The 19,394-nt window shown below is 38.5% G+C and overlaps 1 protein-coding gene across 1 annotated transcript in view; it reads right to left on the bottom strand.

Annotated features, from left to right (window-relative positions):
- MMP16 (matrix metallopeptidase 16) overlaps nt 1-19,394 on the bottom strand; it is a 375,788-nt gene that overhangs the window by 31,709 nt on the left and 324,685 nt on the right. Inside the window, exon 7 of the mRNA XM_070477427.1 lies at nt 15,255-15,393. Coding sequence (XP_070333528.1) covers nt 15,255-15,393 — 139 coding nt within the window. The remainder of the gene's footprint in view (nt 1-15,254; nt 15,394-19,394) is intronic.

The raw sequence follows: 19,394 nt of genomic DNA, 5'->3' as shown, positions 1-19,394 counted from the left end.
ATTTTGGCCCTGTGGGGACCTCTCCAGTGGGCAAGTTTTGCTTGGAGCTCCTTATTGGGTTTGCCAAAACTGCCAGTTCTGTCTACTCACCCTTTGACAGGTTTACCTCCCTCCCTTTGAGTTTATCTTAGTGTTAGCTTCCCAGGGAACACAAACTCAAACACAGTAAAGAAAAGGATGTGACAGATGTGTTTGAAAATAAGGAACATTTAGATACACAAACACTATAGATGAAAAATATTGCAGTTGGAAGTAAAAATGAAAACAGCCGTAAGAAAAGCGTACCATACACAGTGGCCCTACATGCAGCAGCAAAGGAGACACAGAGGTAAAGGACAGACTTTAGGACCCTGCGGGAGAAGGCGAGGGGGATGCCGTGAGAGGTTAGCACTGAGACATGTACACTACCATACGAAGGTGAGAGGTTAGCACTGAGACATGTACACTACCATACGAAGGTGAGAGGTTAGCACTGAGACATGTACACTACCATACGAAGGTGAGAGGTTAGCACTGAGACATGTACACTACCATACGAACAGATGACCAGTGCAAGGTCCACGCATGAAGCAGGGTACCCAAGGCTGGTGCTCTGGGACCACCCAGAGGGATGGGGCGGGGAGGGAGTGGCTGGGGGTGCAGGGTGGGGGGACACGTGTATACCTGTGGCTGATTCATGTCGATGTATGGAAAAAAATCACAATATTGAAAGCAATTATCCTCCAATTAAATTAATGGAAAAAAAAGCATACCACAGGTATTGAAGAATTATAAATTAGTAGAGGAAATATATCACAGGAGATTTTCAAATATTAAACATTTAACCCCTTGCTTTAGATGGTCACTTCATATCAACATAAAATATAATAATTAATATTAAAATTCTCTGAATATTTTAAATATTTTAATTTAAAAAATAGCACAGTTTATACATTATAAAATCTATTATTATGCACACCAAGGCCACTGAATGTAAAATTTCCTAATCTAGTGTAATTTTTTAAGCATCACTCTTCCATTATTTCTTATAGAGAAATAAGTAATCTTTATATTCACCTATTTATTAAAAGATTTTTTAGATTATGCATTTTACTATGTAAGAAACAACATATTTCTACCCTAAATGAACTTTATTAGCACTTTCTAAACCACACAATTGCACTCATCTCACACGCTAGTAAAGTAATGCTCAAAATTCTCCAAGCCAGGCTTCAGCAATACATGAACCATCAAATTCCAGATGTTCAAGCTGGTTTTAGGAAAGGCAGAGGAACCAGAGATCAAATTGCTAATATCCACTGGATCATAGAAAAAGCAAGAGAGTTCCAAAAAAAAAATCTATTTCTGCTTTATTGACTATGCCAAAGCCTTTGGCTGTGTGGATCACAAGAGATGGGAATACCAGACCACCTGACCTGTCTCTGAGAAACCTGTATGCAGGTTAGGAAGTAACAGTTAGAACTGGACATGGAACAACAGACTGGTTCCAAATAGGAAAAGGAGTATGTCAAGGCTGTATATTGTCACCCTGCTTATTTAACTTATATGCAGAGTACATCATGAGAAATCCTGGGCTCGAAGAAGCACAAGCTGGAATCAAGATTGCCAGGAGAAATATCAATAACCTCAGATATGCAGATGACACCACCCTTATGTCAGAAAGCAAAGAGGAACTAAAAAGCCTCTTGATGAAAGTGAAGGAGGAGAGTGAAAAAGTTGGCTTAAAGCTCAACATTCAGAAAACAAAGATCACGGCATCTGGTCCCATCACTTCATGGGACATAGATGGGGAAACTGTCAGACTTTATTTTTTGGGGGCTCCAAAATCACTGCAGATGGTGACTGCAGCCATGAAATTAAAAGACGCTTCCTCCTTGGAAGGAAGGTTATGACCAACTTGGATAGCATATTTAAAAGCAGAGACATTACTTTGCCAACAAAGGTCCATCTAGTCAAGGCTATGGTTTTTCCAGTGGTCATGTATGGATGTGAGAGTTGGACTGTGAAGAAAGCTGAGCGCCAAAGAATTGATGCTTTTGAACTGTGTTGTTGGAGAAGACTCTTGAGAGTCCCTTGGACTGCAAGGAGATCCAACCAGTCCATCCTAAAGGAGATCAGTCCTGGATGTTCATTGGAAGGACTGATGCTGAAACGGGTTGGGTGCAGGAGGAGAAGGGGTCAACAGAGGATGAGATGGCTGGATGGCATCACTGACTCGATGGACATGAGTTTGAGTAAACTCCAGGAGTTGGTGATGGACAGGGAGGCCTGGCATGCTCGATTCATGGGGTCGCAAAGAGGTGGACAAGACTGAGTGACTGAACTGAACTGAACTGAAAGCTTTCAAGAGTGAAAGAGGGATAAAGAAATTGCAGTTTATGAGCTTCTGAAGTAAATTAATAATGCAAGTCACAGAAACCATTTCTTAAGCAAACAGTATTCTTTTTTATCATCTTCCAGTACCACATATTTTAGACAACTCTTTGCTTTTGATATGGGCTTCCCTTGTGCCTTAGCTGTAAAGAATTCACCTGCAATGCAGGAGACCAGGGTTCAAATCCTGGGTTGGGAAGATCCCCTGGAGAAGGAAAAGGCTACCCACTCCAGTATTCTGGCCTGGAGAAGTCCATGGACTGTATAGTCCATGGGGTCGCAGAGAATTGGACACGGCTGAGTGACTGTCACTTCACTTCACTTCCCTTCACTTTTGATACAGGTCTTCTGTATGTCTTTCTTATTCCCAAACTTTATTCCCTTCCTCTTTTCTGCCTCAGATAGTTTAGTTCCTATTCTATAAGTAATTTTTACCTTTTGAAATGAAATTGTCAAAAAGGATGATAAGTTCTGCTTAAAGGTTATTGATTGATAACAATGAGACAACTTTTGAGACAGCTATTGAACTACTAAATTTTGATTACTACTGATTTGGACAAGCCAAAGGTGTTTTTTAAATTTATGTCTGACTCTCGAAGGACATTGCACAGTTCAGTTTCTAACATAGATTTTTGATATTATCAACACATAACCATTCAGTCTGAACATGACTAATAATTGAGAATATAAACATCTGGCTTGATCATCCTTACAAAACATTATTACACTGGATATTAGGGATATTAGGACAGCTGCCTAGCACAAAGTGTGTAGTAAGTTAAGTTGCTGGAGCAAAGCGTATTACTTCCTGAGATGTGACGCATTTCCTATTTCTAGGGCTTTCTCATGAAATAAGCCAATTTTTGAAGATACATAAAAGAGAATGATTCAGTTTAACAGCTGTCAAGTCAAGGGAAGGGGTTCTGTTTAGACATCACTATTCTAAAAAAAAAGTTGGCTTAAAGCTCAACATTCAGAAAACTAAGATCATGGCATCTGGTCCCATCACTTCATGGCAAATAGATGGGGAAACAGTGGAAACAGTGGCTGACTCTATTTTTTGGGGCTCCAAAATCACTGCAGATGGTGACTGTAGCCATGAAATTAAAAGACGCTTACTCCTTGTCAGGGAAGTTATGACCGACCTAGACAGCATATTAAAAGGCAGAGACATTACTTTGTCAACAAAGGTCCATCTAGTCAACGCTATGGTTTTCCCAGTAGTCATGTATGGATATGAGAGTTGGACTATAAAGAAAGCTGAGTGCCAAAGAATTGATGCTTTTGAACAGTGGTGTTGGAAAAAATGCTTGAGAGTCTCCTGGACTGCAAGGAGATTCAACCAGTCCATCCTAAAGAATATCAGTCTGGAATATTCATTGGAAGGACTGATGCTGAAACTGAAACTCCAGTACTTTAGCCACCTGATACAAAGAAATGACTCACTTGAAAAGGCCCTAATGCTGGGAAAGATTGAAGGTGGGTAAGGGGACAACAGAGGACGAGATGGTTGGATGGCATCACCAACTCAATGGACGTGAGTTTGAGTAAACTCCGGGAGTTGGTGATGGACATGGAGGCCTGGTGTGCTGCGGTTTATGAGGTCGCAGAGTCAGACACAACTGAGTGACTGAACTGAACTAAACGGTGCTAAACTGTTTCTAAACAGTGCTGGGAATACCATGTGACAGTCACATGTAGCAAGCCACGAGACTGGCTAGCATTGAGCAGAAGGACCTGTAGTTTATATATTCAGTTTCTGTCATTGCTGTTCAGTCACTTAGTCGTGTCTGACTCTGCGACCCCACATACTGCAACCGGCCAGCCTCCCCTGTCCTTCGCTATTTCCCAGAGCTTGCTTAAATTCATGTCCATTGACTTGGTGATCCCATCCAACCATTCCATCCTCTGTCGTCCCCTTCTCCTCCTGCCTTCAATCTTTCCCAGCATCAGGGTATTTTCCATTGAGTCAGTTCTTTGCATCAGGTGGCCAACTATTGGAGCTTCAGCTTCAGCATCAGCCCTTCCAATGAACACTCAGGGTTTGTTTCCCTTAAGATTGACTGGTTTGATCTCCTTGTAGTGCAACAGACTCTCAAGAATCTTCTTCAGCACACAATTTAGAAGTCAGTTCTTCAGTGCTCAGTCTTCCTTATGGTCCAGCTTTCACATGTGTACATGATTACTGGAAAAACCACAGCCTTGACTACATGGACCTTTGTCAGCAAAGTGATGTCCCTTTAATACACTGTCTAGGTTTGCCATAGCTTTCTTTTCAAGGAGCAAGTGTCTTTTAATTTCATGGCTGCAATCACCATCGACAGTGATCTTGGAGCCCCAAAATATAAAATCTGTCAGTGCTTCCACTTTTCCCCCTTTATTTGCCATGAATTGACAGACTGGACCCTATAATCTAAGTTTTTTTAATGACTTAAGTTGTTTTCATTTCAAGCCAGCTTTTTCACTCTCCTCTTTCACCCTCATCAAGAGGCTCAATATCATTCATTATAAGAGAAATACAAATTACAACTACAGCGAAATATGGTCTCATAATGAACAGAGTGGCCATCATCAAAACATCTACAAACAATAAATGCTGGAGAGGGTGTGGAGAAAAGGGAACACTCTAACACTGTTGGTGGGAATGTAAACTGATACAGCCCCTGTGGAGGACAGTATAGAGATTCCTTAAAAAACTAGGAATAAAAATACCATTTGAGACATCAATCCCACTACTAAGCATATACTCTGAGGAAATCAAAATTGAAAAATACACATGTACCCCAATGTTCATAGCAACACTAATTACAATAGCTAGGGCATGGAAGCAGCCTAGATGTCTCATTGACAGATGAATGGATAAAGTTGTGGTACATACATAAAATGGAATATTACTCAGCCATATAACGGAACATGTTTGATTCAGTTGTAAGGAGCTGAATCAACCTAGAGCCTAATTACACAGAGTGAAGTGAGTCAGAAAGAGAAAAACAAATACTGCATATTAATGCATATATATGGAATCCAGAAAGATGGTACTGACGAACCTATTTGCAAAGCAGCAACAGAGACACAAACATAGAGAACAGATTTATCAACATGGGCTTAGTTCTTCACTTTCTGCCAATAGATAGCATCTGCACATCTGAGGTAGGTGATATTTCTCCCGGTAATCTGGTTTTTAAAATATTTAGTTATTTTATTTGAAGGACAACTGCTGCGCAATACTGGCTGGCCTCTGCCATACGTCAGCATGAACCAGCCATGAGCACACGTGTGTCCTCTGTTTCCTGACGCCCCCTCCCACCCCTTCCCGCCCTTCTGGGGTGTTGCAGAACCCTGGTCTGAGCTCCCTCAGGCACACAGCTGATTCCCACTGGCCATCCAGTTTACATATGGTAGTGTGTATGTCTCCACGCTATTCTCTCCATTCAGACCACCCTCTCCTTCCTCCCCCAGCCCACGTCGATAAGTCTGTTCTCTCTGTGTCCCCACTGCTGCTCTGCAGATAGGTTCATGAGTACCATCCTTTCAGATTCCATATATACACATTAATATATGGTATTTGTTTTTCTTTCTGACTCACTCCACTCTGTGTAATTAGGCTCTAGGTTGATCCAGCTCCTTACAACTGAATCAAACATGTTCCGTTATATGGCTGAGTAATATTCCATTTCATGTATGTACCACAACTTTATCCATTCATCTGTCAATTAGACATCTAGGCTACTTCCATGCCCTAGCTATTGTAAATAGTATTGCTATGAACACTGGGGTATGTGTGTCTTTTTCAGTTTTGATTTCCTCAGAGTATATGCTTAGTAGTGGGATTGAGGTGTCATATGGTATTTTTATTCCTAGTTTTTTAAGGAATCCCTATACTGTCTTCCATGGTGGCTGTATCAATTTACGCCCCTTTCCTTCACACCCTCTCCAGCATTTATTGTTTGTAGATGTTTTGATGATGGCCATTCTGCCTGGTATGAGATGATATTTCACTGTAGCTATAATTTGCATTTCTCTAATAACGAGTGATATTGAGCATCTTTTCATGTGTTTATAAGCCATCTGTATATCTCTTTTGGAGAAATATCTGTTTAGATCTTTGCCCACTTTTTGATGTGTGTTCTTTTATCCCCTGGTATTCTGTTGTATGAGTTTCTTATATAGTTTGGAAATTAACCCTTCGTTAGTTGCTTCATTTGCTAAAATTTCCCCTCATTCTCAGGGTTGTCCTTTCACCTTGCTTATAATTTCCTTTGCTGTGCAGAAACTTTTAAGTCTAATTAGGTCTCACTTGTTTATGTTTGATTTTATCTCCATCACTCTGGAAGGTGGGTCATAGAGAATCTTGCTGTGATTTATACCACACAGTGTTCTGCCTATGTTTTCCTCTAGGAGTTTTACAGTTTCTGGCCTTATGTTTAGGTCTTTAATCTACTGTAATCAACCATAGTGTATGGTGTTAGGAAGTGTTCTAATTTCATCCTTTTACATGTAGCTGTCCGGTTTTCCCAGCACCATTTATTGAAGAGGCTGTCTTTGCCCCATTGTATATTCTTGCCTCCTTTGTCAAGAATAAGGTACCCATAGGTGCATGGGTTTATCTCTAGGCTTTCTATCATGTTCCATTGGTCTATATTTCTGTTTTTGTGCCTCCAAAAAACTTGATTCCAGCTTGTGATTCATCCAGCCTCTCATTTTGTATGATATATTCTGTATATAAGTCAAATAAGCAGAGTGACAATATGCAGCCTTGACTGTACTCCTTTCCCAATTTGGAAGCAGTCTGTTGCTCCATGTCTGGTTCTAACTGCTGCTCCTTTACCTGCATACAGGTTGCTCAGAAGACAGTTAAGGTGGTCTGGTATTCCCGTCTTTTTAAGAATTTTCCACAGTTTGTTTTGATTCACACAGTTAAATGCTTTAGTGTAGTCAATGAAGCAGAAGTAGATGTCTTCCTGGAATTCCCTTGCTTTCTCTATGATCCACGTGGAATCTCCTTGTTTTCTCTATGATCCATTGAATGTTGCCAATTTGATCTTTGGTTTCTCTGCCTTTTCTAAACCCAGCTGTACTGGAAGTTGTCGGATCACTCACTGCTGAAGCCTAGCTTGAAGGATTTTGAACACAACCTTAGTAGCATGTGAAATGAGCACAACTGTACGGTAGCCTGAGCACTCTTTGGCATTGCTCCTCTTTGGGAGTGGAATTAAAAGTGACCTTTTCTAGCCTTAGACTCAACTATGTGCAGCCACACTGAACAGCATGTTCAGTGGAGGGAGATATTATGGACTGGCTTCTAGGAAAGACTAAACCTACATGTGTGAGGATGACAACCAAATTCCCTAACATATTAATATTCATATACATACTTATGCCTTGCTTAATGATGCAAAAATGTGATAAAATGGTAAAATATAAATAGAAAATAAAAATAAGACTAAAGAAATTAGGAGAGAGAGAAAAGTAGAACAGATACTTATAATATAAAATAACAAAGATGAAGTTATTCATAATGTTGGCTTCAATATATTTTACATGTCATTTCTAGTAGAAACACTTACTGGAAAATACATTATAATCATTGTAAATTGTGACATTGAAATTAAATTGTCATTATATAAAGTCTTAAATATGATGTCTGTAGTAAATGGATTAATTCTATGTTAATATTTAGTTAATTTCTCGTGTTACTGTTCTCAGTGGCAGAAGAACTTTAACCACGAAGAGAGGTGGTTAGGGAATAAGGCATCTGTGCCATCGGGGACAGGCTGCTTGATTATCACTGGGTTTAAATAAGTGACTGAATCATAAAAGCAAATTTGGATGCTCATAATTAATATGCTATGGAACAATGAAAGAATAAAATTTTACCACCCATGGTCACCAATATTTTTAAATTAATGAAATAGTTGCTGAAACTATTCCAACGTAAACTCAGGTAACAAGCAATAAACAGCACATGTTTGCAACAAATAATTTAAGCTTCAATATATGTATATCCAATGTATGTACATATTGGATACATACAATCAAAATACAATTTAAATACAATCAAATAATACAATCAAATTAATGAAAATATTCATCATCCTGAAATGTTTTCTTATGCCCCTCTCTATTTGTTATAGCCCAAATCTATCCCATTTTTCCTCAGGCACCCATTGTGGTACTTACTATCACCAGAGATTAGTTTGCACTTTCTAGAATTTTATGTTAATGTAACAGTACAACATGTATTCTTTTTGTCTGAATTTTTAAACTCAGCATAATTATTTGAGCTTCATTCATTTATAGTATGAATCAGCACTTCATTCCTTTTTATTGTTGCGAAGTATTCTGTTGTATAGATATACCATTGTTTGTTTATCCATTCACCTATTTAAGGTATATGAATATATTCCAGTTTTTATCACAAATATGTCTGCTTTGAGTATTTGTGTATATGTTTTTGCACAAGTGTTTTCATTTATCTTGGGAAAATTTCTGATTGCAATGGTATCTATATGCTTAAGTTTTAAAGGAATTGTCAACTTGGCAGGGTTATTTTGGCTTGGTCAGTCTTTTTAAATTTAGTCACTGTAACAGACGTGTATCTCATAGAGGTTTTGGTTTATATTTCCCTAATGACAAGCACTGCTTAGCATCTTTTCATGTGTTTTCTTGGCATCCATATATCATCCTTGTTAAAATTTCTGTTCAAATCCTTTGCTCATTTCTGAACTGCTTGCTATCTTTCTATTGAATTTTGAGAGTTCCTTACATACGCTGGACACAGCTCTTTCACGATACATGTAGTTTTCAGATGTTGTCTCTTCATGATGGCATGTTTTTTTATGCTCTCGGTGTCACTGAAGAGTAAATTTTAAAAATGCTGATGTTGTCCAATTTACCATTTTCTTTTATGAACTGTGATTTTGTCATCAAATATAAGAAATTTTGGCTCAAGTCAAAGTCATGTATATTTTAATCCTGTTTTTTTTCCCTAGTTGTTTTACAGTTATATGTCTCACATTTCGGTTTGAACCACTTAGAAATAATTTTTACATATGGCGCAAGGTATGGATTAGAGTTTTTTTTTCTTTGCATGTGAATATCCCATGCTTTCAGCACCTTTTGTTGAAAAATTATGTTTTCCCCACTATATGTCCTTTGCACTATTGTGAGAAATTACTTGTTCATATATATTTTTAGTTTATATCTGGATTCTCTATATTATATACATATATATTCTAATAAATATATATAATTTATTCTATTTTTTATATATATATATATATATTTTTATCTGTCTTTACACCAATGTCATGCTTTTTTTGACTAATATCACTTGAGGGAATACCCTGGCAGTCCAGTGGTTAGGAATCCAATAAATTTGGCAGGATTCAACTTCTCAAACCCATAAATAAGGCATACTTGTCCATTTATTTGTCTTTAGTTTCATTTAGCAATTTTTTTCTGTAGTTTTCAGTGTATAGGCGATCCACATGTTATTTGGCTTTATCCTTAAATATTTGGTATTTTGATGCCTTTGTAATTTGCCTCTGTAATTTTTAAAAAATTTCAGTTACTGATTATTGTTTGCTAGTATGTGATGGGAGACAGTTCTCCATAGGTCACTTGCTTCTCTGCACACCTCATGAGCAGAGGCACTGGTGTCTTTCTTTTGGACTTTATTTCCAAAGATGTTAGTATATCAACAATCTTGGGTTATCAAGAAAGAATCTCTCTTCATAGTAAAGAGAGGATTTGCTTACTTTTCAATAAAATAAACAAAATGCCTACTTCTGGGGAAAGTTAGGCAGTTTACAGCTATTATAAAACATGTAGATCTGCTAAGCTTGGGGATCCTCTCCACATATTCGATTACAAGTATTTCAATGGGCAAATTTCACATCACCCTTTGAGAACTGGGGCTCAGGGAACGCATACAAACAGCTACTTCTTTTGATCCTCTCTTTTTCTCTGAGCCAGGAGTTTCATATCTTCTGCCAACATTCATGAAAATGTGGTAGGCTTACTTGTTAGCTTAGGGTAAAATCTCAGACTCTTCACAGTCTTGAAAACATATAGAAATACAATTAATTTTTGCATGATAGTCTTATATCTTGCATTCTTGCTAAACTCACTGATCAATTATAGATAAATGGCTGATGGCATCCAATTTTCTACACAGACAACCACATTGTCTGTGAACACTATTTTACTTCATGTTTTTTAAAACATCCCATACAGTATTGAATGGGGCTTCCCAGGTGGCACAGTGGTAAAGAATCTGTCTGCCAATGCTGGAAATGCCAGAGATGTGGGTTCAATCCCTGGGTTGGGAAGATCCCCTGGAGTAGGAAATGCTAATCCATTTCAGTTTTCTTGGCTGGAAATTCCATGGACAGAGGTACCTGGTGGGCTACAGTCCATGGGGTCACAGAGAGTCAGACATGACTGAGCACACATGCATAAAATATTGAATAGAATTGACAAGTGTGGATACATTTGTCTTATTCCTGATCTTATGGGGAAGTCAGATGCTGTGAATTTTTCCTGATTATGTGGATATGTTTATATCCCTATAACTATTCTTGACCTTAGTTTTAGGACTGTTACTTCAAAACAGTTTGATTACATCAAGTGTTTTAAGATTTGTCAGGGAGGAATGAAACAGTGCCCCTTCTAGGATAAATAATCCCCACTACCGAGGCAAGAGTCTGCTCAGGGCTCTGCTCAGTGTGCGTGGACAACCCGCGACTGGCGGCAGCAAGTGCTTATGTCAGCCCTCTGTGAGTGTCAGCCTGTGCTTCTCTTGTGTCCATTGCGTGATGCTCTCTCCAGGCTTCAGTTGCATGCTTACACACATATACGGACCAACTCTCTCTCACACCCTAGGAGTCTCTGCTGCAAACTCCGCATCTCCAGTCTGCACAGCTCTTTCCTCTGCAGTACTTTGTCTTCTTAAATGCAGGCACCTCATTCTCCTTGACACTCAGCTCTGTCCTCAACCGAGAGCATCTTTTCAGCTCTACCTGGATTCTTAGATGTTGGTCCATAGCCTAGAATTCTTTCAAGACAGGAAACTGGGAAAACTTCTAGGCTTACTTCTCTTTGTTTTTAACTCTCAAGATTCACTACCTTTCTTGATGTCCAATGTCATGAAAATTATTGTTTTATATGCTTTGTCCAATTTTTAGTGGTTTTAGGTGGAAGGTCAAATCTGATCCCTGTTGTTACATATTAGCTGGAAGCAAAGTCAACCCTTATACTAGATCTTTACATATCAAAAAGCAATAAAATTCTATTAAGAATATAAAATTGACTACATCTATAGATGCTTTTATAACTGTATATTGATAACTTCCACTGCATAAGGCAGGAGGTGCAGGTTAGATCCTTGGGTCAGGAAGATCCCCTGGAGGTGGAAGTGGTAACTCACTTCAGTATTCTTGCCTAGAAAACCCCATGGACAGAGGAGCCTGGTGGGCTACAGTCTACAGGGCTGCAAAGAGTCAGTGATTGAGCACGCACGCGCACAGTACATATCAGAAGAGAAAAACACAAAGGGAAAACAAGGAGAAAGAAACAAAGAGAATGAGGACCAAGAAAAGAACAACCTGCAGAAGAAGAATTCTTAAATAGGTTAGTAACAGTTATCCAGGATGACCGGAGGCTGAGACCAACTTGTATAGAGCTGTGAATACAAACCCAGATTAGGACTTGCGTTTTATACTTCATCAATTCAATAATTATTTGTTTAGTGTTTACTACATTCCAGACATTGATTATAACAGAGTTCAGCAAACTAGGACAAGCATCCTGTTTTTTTGTACAGCCCACAATCTAAGAAGAGTATTTACATTATTTGAAAGTTGAAAAATATAAAAGGATATGTAATAGAGATGGTACAGGCTTCAAAGGCTAAAATATTTGCTATTTGGTCATTACAGAGAAAAGTTTGTCAACTCCTGGTTTGAGGTATTGGAGACAGCAGTATTAAAATGAAAAAAAAAAATAAAAGAAATAGAGATCTGGACCTTATGAGCCAATATTCCAGTGAGAAGGATACAGATGAGCGATAAATAAGTGAAGCATATAGTTTGCCAGACGATATATAAAAAATTAAACAGGGAGGGAAGTTGGATTGCTAGAGATGAAGTGGTTTCAATGTCCCAGAGCAAGTTGACGATGATGGTCTTGAGATGAAAGAGATGATCTGATTACCTACACTTTGAGGCGATAAAGGCCATTATGGTGGCAAGCTGGGACAGGGATTTTGATTGTAATTGCTGCAAGAAAGATAAGAAAGGGGGTGGTGTGTCACCCGAAGCCCAGAGTTCTGGGACTCTTAATTCCCCTGACAATAATGAGATAGATACCAGAAAAAAGTATAGTCTTATAGGAAGCAACCAGAGCTCTGGCTCCCTCTGGATAAGCAATGGCATTTGGAATAAAGGAGCTGCATGTTCACAACTTTATCTGAAGGTAATGTGAGAAGGAAGCATCACAGCAGGGTCCTTCGAGTGGCAAACTTTTAAGATTAGAGATTTCTTTATATTGACAGTATATCAAGAGACACCACTGACAAGCTAAACATTCAAAAGTATATATGTGAGAAGAGACAGAATTGTTCTGGTGTTAGCATCTCAACATAAGAAACACTATACTGAGTCAAATCAATATTTAACCGTATCACTGTTACTAAAATGTCTGTTGAGCACCTACTATGCACCCAACACTGCTCTGGGCACTGAAAATACAGTCGTGTGCCAGAAAATAGAAACCAGTTCCATCTGTCAGAAAATTTACCTTTGAACGCCACATGCAATTTCACATTTTTGCAAGGGCTGGCGCAAGCTGGAAGACACTGCTTTAAATGGAGTGGACAGGGAGTGCGCTCTGAAGAGATCCCTTTTATGCCAGCTGTTGAAAGATGAAAAGGAGCCAGCCATTCCAGAGTGAGGGAGTGAGGAGAGGCAACACGGATAAAAAGTGAGAAGGCCCTGCAGCAACAAAGCGCTGAAGGAGCACCGACTGAGGACTGTGGCGGTTTCTCCTCAGGCAGTTTTGTCAGAGAGCACTATTGATCCTGGGATGAGGCGGGACCCCCTGGGACAGCCCTCCAGCCGCAGGCTACCGAGGGCTTATTCTTCCCTTTTTTTTTTTTTTTTTGCTGCCACCACACACAGGACCAAAGAAAGCGTAGGGGAGGATGATTTTTCTCCAGATACCATGGCTCTAAGATTCAGACCCTTCAGATGTATCCTTTCTTTGTCTGCAATGGTACAGTATGTGTCTACTTCCTTTATACACTTATTAGAGAGAGCAGGAGGGCAATAATATTAATAGTAATCATACCACCAGCAGCAATAGTTGGCATTTATTGAGGGCTTACTTGTACCAAGCACTTTACATGTACTCTTAATTTAGTCTTCAATTCTGAGATGTGGGACACTAGTACCACCATTTTCCAGATGGGGAAACTGAGGCACACGGAAAATTGAGCAGCTGTGTAGTTCATATAGCTAGTAAGTGCTCAAAATTAGCAATGTGACTTCAGGACCATGGTATTCTTATAATTAATATACCATACCCCCTCTTTCTCAAGTTATAATTTGTAAAGATAAAATAAATTCTGAGTATATACCTTGTTTTTACATGGGTGGTTTGGACTTCACTTAAAATATGACAAGTATCTCGCAAATCTTGTATTTTCATTACTCTCATCACCACTACAAATTCTTCTAGTTTGGTCCTGAGAATAATTGCTTTATTTGGTTAAGACTCCTTTGTCTTTCCCCTTAGTCTCAATCCTTATTTAAGCTTATTCTCAGTCCTTTAGACTCTTAAGTAATCCATTCAGTCACATTCATTCTGCATTCTACTTTTCCTCAAGTCAACTCAAACTTGTTCTCTTCATAATTCTTTTAATCCTTCAACTCAGTCAGTCTCTTTTCCCTGGGCCCCCTGCCCCCAACAGACTTAAGATCTTCAATATTTATTGTTTTGAATATTAGCAAAAGAATCCGCACGCAATGCGGGAGACCTGGGTTCAATCCCTGGATTAGGAAGGTCCCCCTCCAGTATTCTCTTCTGGAAAATCCCCATGGACAGAGGAGCCTAGCAGGCTACAGTCCATGGGGTCACAGAGAGTCAGACCTGACCGAGCGACTAAGCGCAGCACAACTTTAGAAGACGGGAGTACCAGTCATTTGACTTAAATTCAGTTTAATTTAATTCAAATAATCTCACTTTTGCATGCTAGACATTAGTATTTGTGCAATTGAAATTTGTCACTCAGATAAATAACAAACAACAAATTTTATTGGGTAAAATGATTGGGTGACTTTCTTCTACTCGTAAGTTTTTCTTATCTTTATGAGTAATTTCTTGGTTTATTGAAAACTATTTAAGATAAATTGACTAAATCATGTAAAGAGATTAAGTTGACTAAATTACACTGAAGAGATTATATATGAAAATAAGTAAAATGAACTTCATTGTGTAAAAACAGCAAGCAATCCCAAATACTCTTAAAAATACCAAATACCTTAGAAAAATTACTTTTAATTAATTAATTTATTTATTTGTGTATTTATTTCTCTGGTGCCTTTAGGCCAAATCTAAAAATTCTAAGTGATCACAGTGCCTCCTAAATGTGACTTACAAATGGGGATATTGTATGAGAAAACATAAATTAGAGAATTAAAAATTATCTTTGATCTTGCTTCATTTATATTTGTAGCTAACATATGTGGTTCATTTTATAGAATGAATTAGCTACCTAAACTCACACAACAGGTTTTAATTATTCATCCCTATGTGTACAACACGGCCCTGGACAACGTGACCAGGATACAACAGAGCGAGACACGGGAAACATCCCTTACCTTTAAAGAAGACAAAATTCCCATCACTGTTTTCATAAACTGCATCAATGCTAGGAGGCAAGCCCCGCCAGAAGTAAGTAATTTGCATGGGGTATCCATCCATCACCCTGTTGTTTCTGACTCGCCAAAACCACTGGTCCTGCAAAGCAAACAGAAGCAACTTTCAACAGAAGTGAGGCCTCCAGGAATTTCCCTGTGCTGTGGTTTAATGCTTTTACAGGTAAGCTAGTGCAGTTATCACTGGCCTACACCAAAACAGTCAAATGAACAGTTTAACAACTTGCCCACTAGGATCACAAAGATTCTTGTAGCAAACTACCCAATGTCTAATCTGTGCATTGTGGTTTAAAAGATAACGTAAAAATACTTAATCTTAGCAGTTTACATTATCTCTAAATGGAAAAACAAAGGTAGCACAGACAAGACTCTGCCAGATTTGTGGCTTAAGTGACCTTTCCAAAATATAAAAGCGGCATAGCAACACATATGCACGTTTGTATTTATAGACATAGTCAAGGTCTCTGCACCTAAAGTGCTGGGATAAGACAGGAAGGCCACACCTCCTCGTGTGCCCATGTTATGCTACTGTCTCACACAATTATAAACAGAGTCCTCTTTCACCTTCAAATGTGTCCTGGTTTGGACAATAAATTATACTGTCATTATATATATAAATTATCACAGTATAATTTATCCACTGTAAATTACACTGAACAAAGGAATCTTGAAGGAAGATCATTAGAGTGGATTAAAGCATAGGTCAATTGCTTCTCCTATTTGCTGTCATAATAACCTATACTTTATTCAGTTATACCACAGGTCATTTTATATTAAATGTGTTTACTATTATCACCAGTGAATTATGTATCTGTCTTGCCCCAAAGCAGATATTTATGAATATTTTTTAGACAAAACACAATATATTTTTCACCATAAATTCTGACTAAGGGCAAAAATTCTTCCCCCAAAAGGTATATCTGATGACATTAAATTGTTTTCTATTGAAAATTTTGGAATAATTTAGAGATTATCCAAAGTGTTTTAATATTAGAAAAAAAGGCATATTTAAAAAATTAGCATCCAATAAATTAAAATTAAATATTTCATTACATTTCAGTATTTACAAGCAAGGTTTCATTGGAAATTATGTGGTTGTTGTTAAGTTGCTAAGTCATACATTACTTCTTGTGACCTCATAGACCACAGCATGTCAGGCTCTTCTTGCCTCCACTAACTCCCAGAATATACCCAATTTCATGTTCACTGAGCTGCTGACACTATCTAACCCTCTTATCCTCAGCCACCTCCTCCACCTTTTGTCTTCAATGGTTCCCACCATGAAGGTCTTTTCCAATGAGTCGGCTCTTCACATCAGATGGCCAAAGTATCAGTTTCAGCATCAGTCTTGCCAATGAATATTCGGGGTTGATTTCCTTTAGGATTGACTGGTTCAAAGGACTCTCAAGAGTCTTCTCCAGCACCACAATTTGAAAGCATCAATTCTTCAGTCCTCAACCTTCTTTAAGGATAAATTCTCATAATCCATACCTGACTAGTGGAATCAGCTCAGTCACTCAGTCATGTCTGATTCTTTGAAACCACATTGACTACAGCACACCAGGCCTTCCTGTCCATCACCAACTCCCAGAGTTTACTCAAACTCATGTCCATTGAGTTGGTGATGCCATCCAATCATCTCATCCTCTGCTGTCCCCTTTTCCTCCTGCCTTCAATTCTTCCCAGCATCAAGGTCTTTTCCAATGAGTCGGCTCTTCGCATCAGAGGGCCCAAAATTGGAACTTCAGCTTCAGTATCAGTCCTTTCAATGAATATTCAGGACTGATTTCCTTTAGGGTGGACTGGCTGGATCTCCTTGCAGTCCAAGGGACTCGAGAATCTTCTCCAACACCACATTTCAAAAGCATCAATTCTTTGGTGCTCAGCTTTCTTTATAGTCCAACTCTCACATCCATACATGACTACTGGAAAAAACATAGCTTTGACTAGACAGACCTTTGTTGGCAAAGTGATGTCTCCACTTTTTAATATGCTGTCTAGGTTTATCACAGCTTTCCTTCCATGGATCAAGTGTCCCTTAATTTCATGGATGCAGTCACCATCTTCAGTGATTTTGGAGCCCAAGAAAATAAAGTCTGTCACTGCCTTCACTTTCTCCCCTTCTATTCACCATGAAGTGATGAGATGGGATGCCATGATCTTAGTTGTTTACTGCTGAGTTTCAAGCTAGCTTTTTCACTTTCCTCTTTCAACCTCCTCAAAAGGCACTTTACTTCCTGACTTCACTTTCTGCAATTAGAGTAGCATGATCTACATATCTGAGGTTGCTGATATTTCTCCAAGGAAACTTGATTCCAGCTTGTGATTCATCTAGCCCAGCATTTAGCATGATGTACTGTGCCTATTACTAGAGAGCTCTTCAAGAAAATTAGAGATACCAAGGGAACACTGCATGTGAAGAGGGACACAATAAAGGACAGAAGTGGCATGTTGTTAACCTCCTGTTCATCATTTCCGTATTATCAGGCAGCTTGAATTGATAAATGCTTTGATCAACATGCAGGAGGCACACTTATGTGATTTTAAGATACAAATTATCTCATGAAAAGATTGATCTAATAAAATATATATGGGCAGTAAGGCCCAGAGTGTAATGTCAATAGTATGGACACATGATATTCTGATATTTAAAACAAAAACAAAAAAAAAAAGCATTTTGGTCTGTCTGCAAAAGGGGTTTTTAACTGAGTGTTAAAATCATTCCAATCTCCATTTAAAACATTTTAAGATTATGGTAATATATATCCTAAAATAAATGAAAATTGCTGTAAACTACTGGATTCTAACAAAGAAATAACTGACTATAATTATTTATGGAACAATTAAAACAAAAAGCTCTCTAAGCTGAAGAATAGGAAGAAATTGGATGAAAAGTCCTGGGAATATAATCCAACTTTTCTCAGAGAAGCACTTCACATTGCTAGCATCTCCCCACAATTCAGATAGGCCAATGGCTCTTTGGGACAAACAGGCTGCAGTCTGAAGATTAGAATACAACCCAACATGCCACTAATGAAGGAACAAATGAAATTTCTGCCTCAAGATAAGCAGAGCCAATCTGCAGATCTTTTCAAGGTAATGCAGAAGCACAGGTGAATTTGTGACTACTTTTCACAGACAGTAGCCTTGGCAGAGAGTCATATATATTGTAGATGCTCCAGTTCTGATTCTCCTCAATATATCTGTCTGCAACTTCTCTGCTTAGCAGGATTCAATGGGAAGAATAATTAAGCAAGCTTTCTGTCACAGAGGATGTAAATGCACACCATGATCCCTATAGATTATCATTTCACAAACAGGGGCTGTGACTAATTTTCCCAGAGAATATATTTAAAATGAGATTCAGATGTCTGTGCAAATCTTCCTTCCAGAGGAAACCTTCTCTGACCACCTTATCTAAAACTGAAATCCCTCATTCCACCCCTACACTGGCTTTTACTGTCCTCCTCCTGTTTCTTCATCATTGATTACATTTACCCCTGTTTGATACAATACATGTTTTACTTATTTTTCTCTCATTCTCTCTCATCTAGAATACAAGCTCAATGATGGCAAACTGTTCAGTCTTTCGTTTCCTTATGGCTTCCTATTCCCCCCCCAACAAAAAAAAATCACACATGGTAAATATTTCTTGAAAGAAGAAAAAAATTAAGGAGGAAAGGGCACAGTAAAAGAATTTTCTTTTTTAAGACAAAAGCTATATAAAAGAACATAGAGGTGCTATGAGTGGACAGATGATTAGGGCACATTCCGTTTTCACAAGGGTATGATATATAAAGAACTTTGAACCATGAGCAGATGAGAAACATGTTTTCACCTTTCAAACAACGTAGATTTTGGTTTGGCTTCTGCTGCAAAGGAGAGAATAAGGACTCGTCGCTCTAGAGCCCAGGATTGTTTGCTTGTATCTTGCCTCTGACCTCTCATTGGCCAGAGTTCTTAGAGAAAAGGGAGGAAGGAGGTGGGATACACTAAAAACAATCACAGCCAGCGCATCTGTAAAGTCAACTTACGGAAAAGCATCATGTTTAAAAATTGCCAAAGGAATCCCTACTTAAACAG

The sequence above is a fragment of the Odocoileus virginianus genome, chromosome 15, assembly GCF_023699985.2.
Source record: "Odocoileus virginianus isolate 20LAN1187 ecotype Illinois chromosome 15, Ovbor_1.2, whole genome shotgun sequence".
Taxonomy (NCBI): domain Eukaryota; kingdom Metazoa; phylum Chordata; class Mammalia; order Artiodactyla; family Cervidae; genus Odocoileus; species Odocoileus virginianus.
This window is presented reverse-complemented; position numbering and strand designations above follow the sequence as displayed.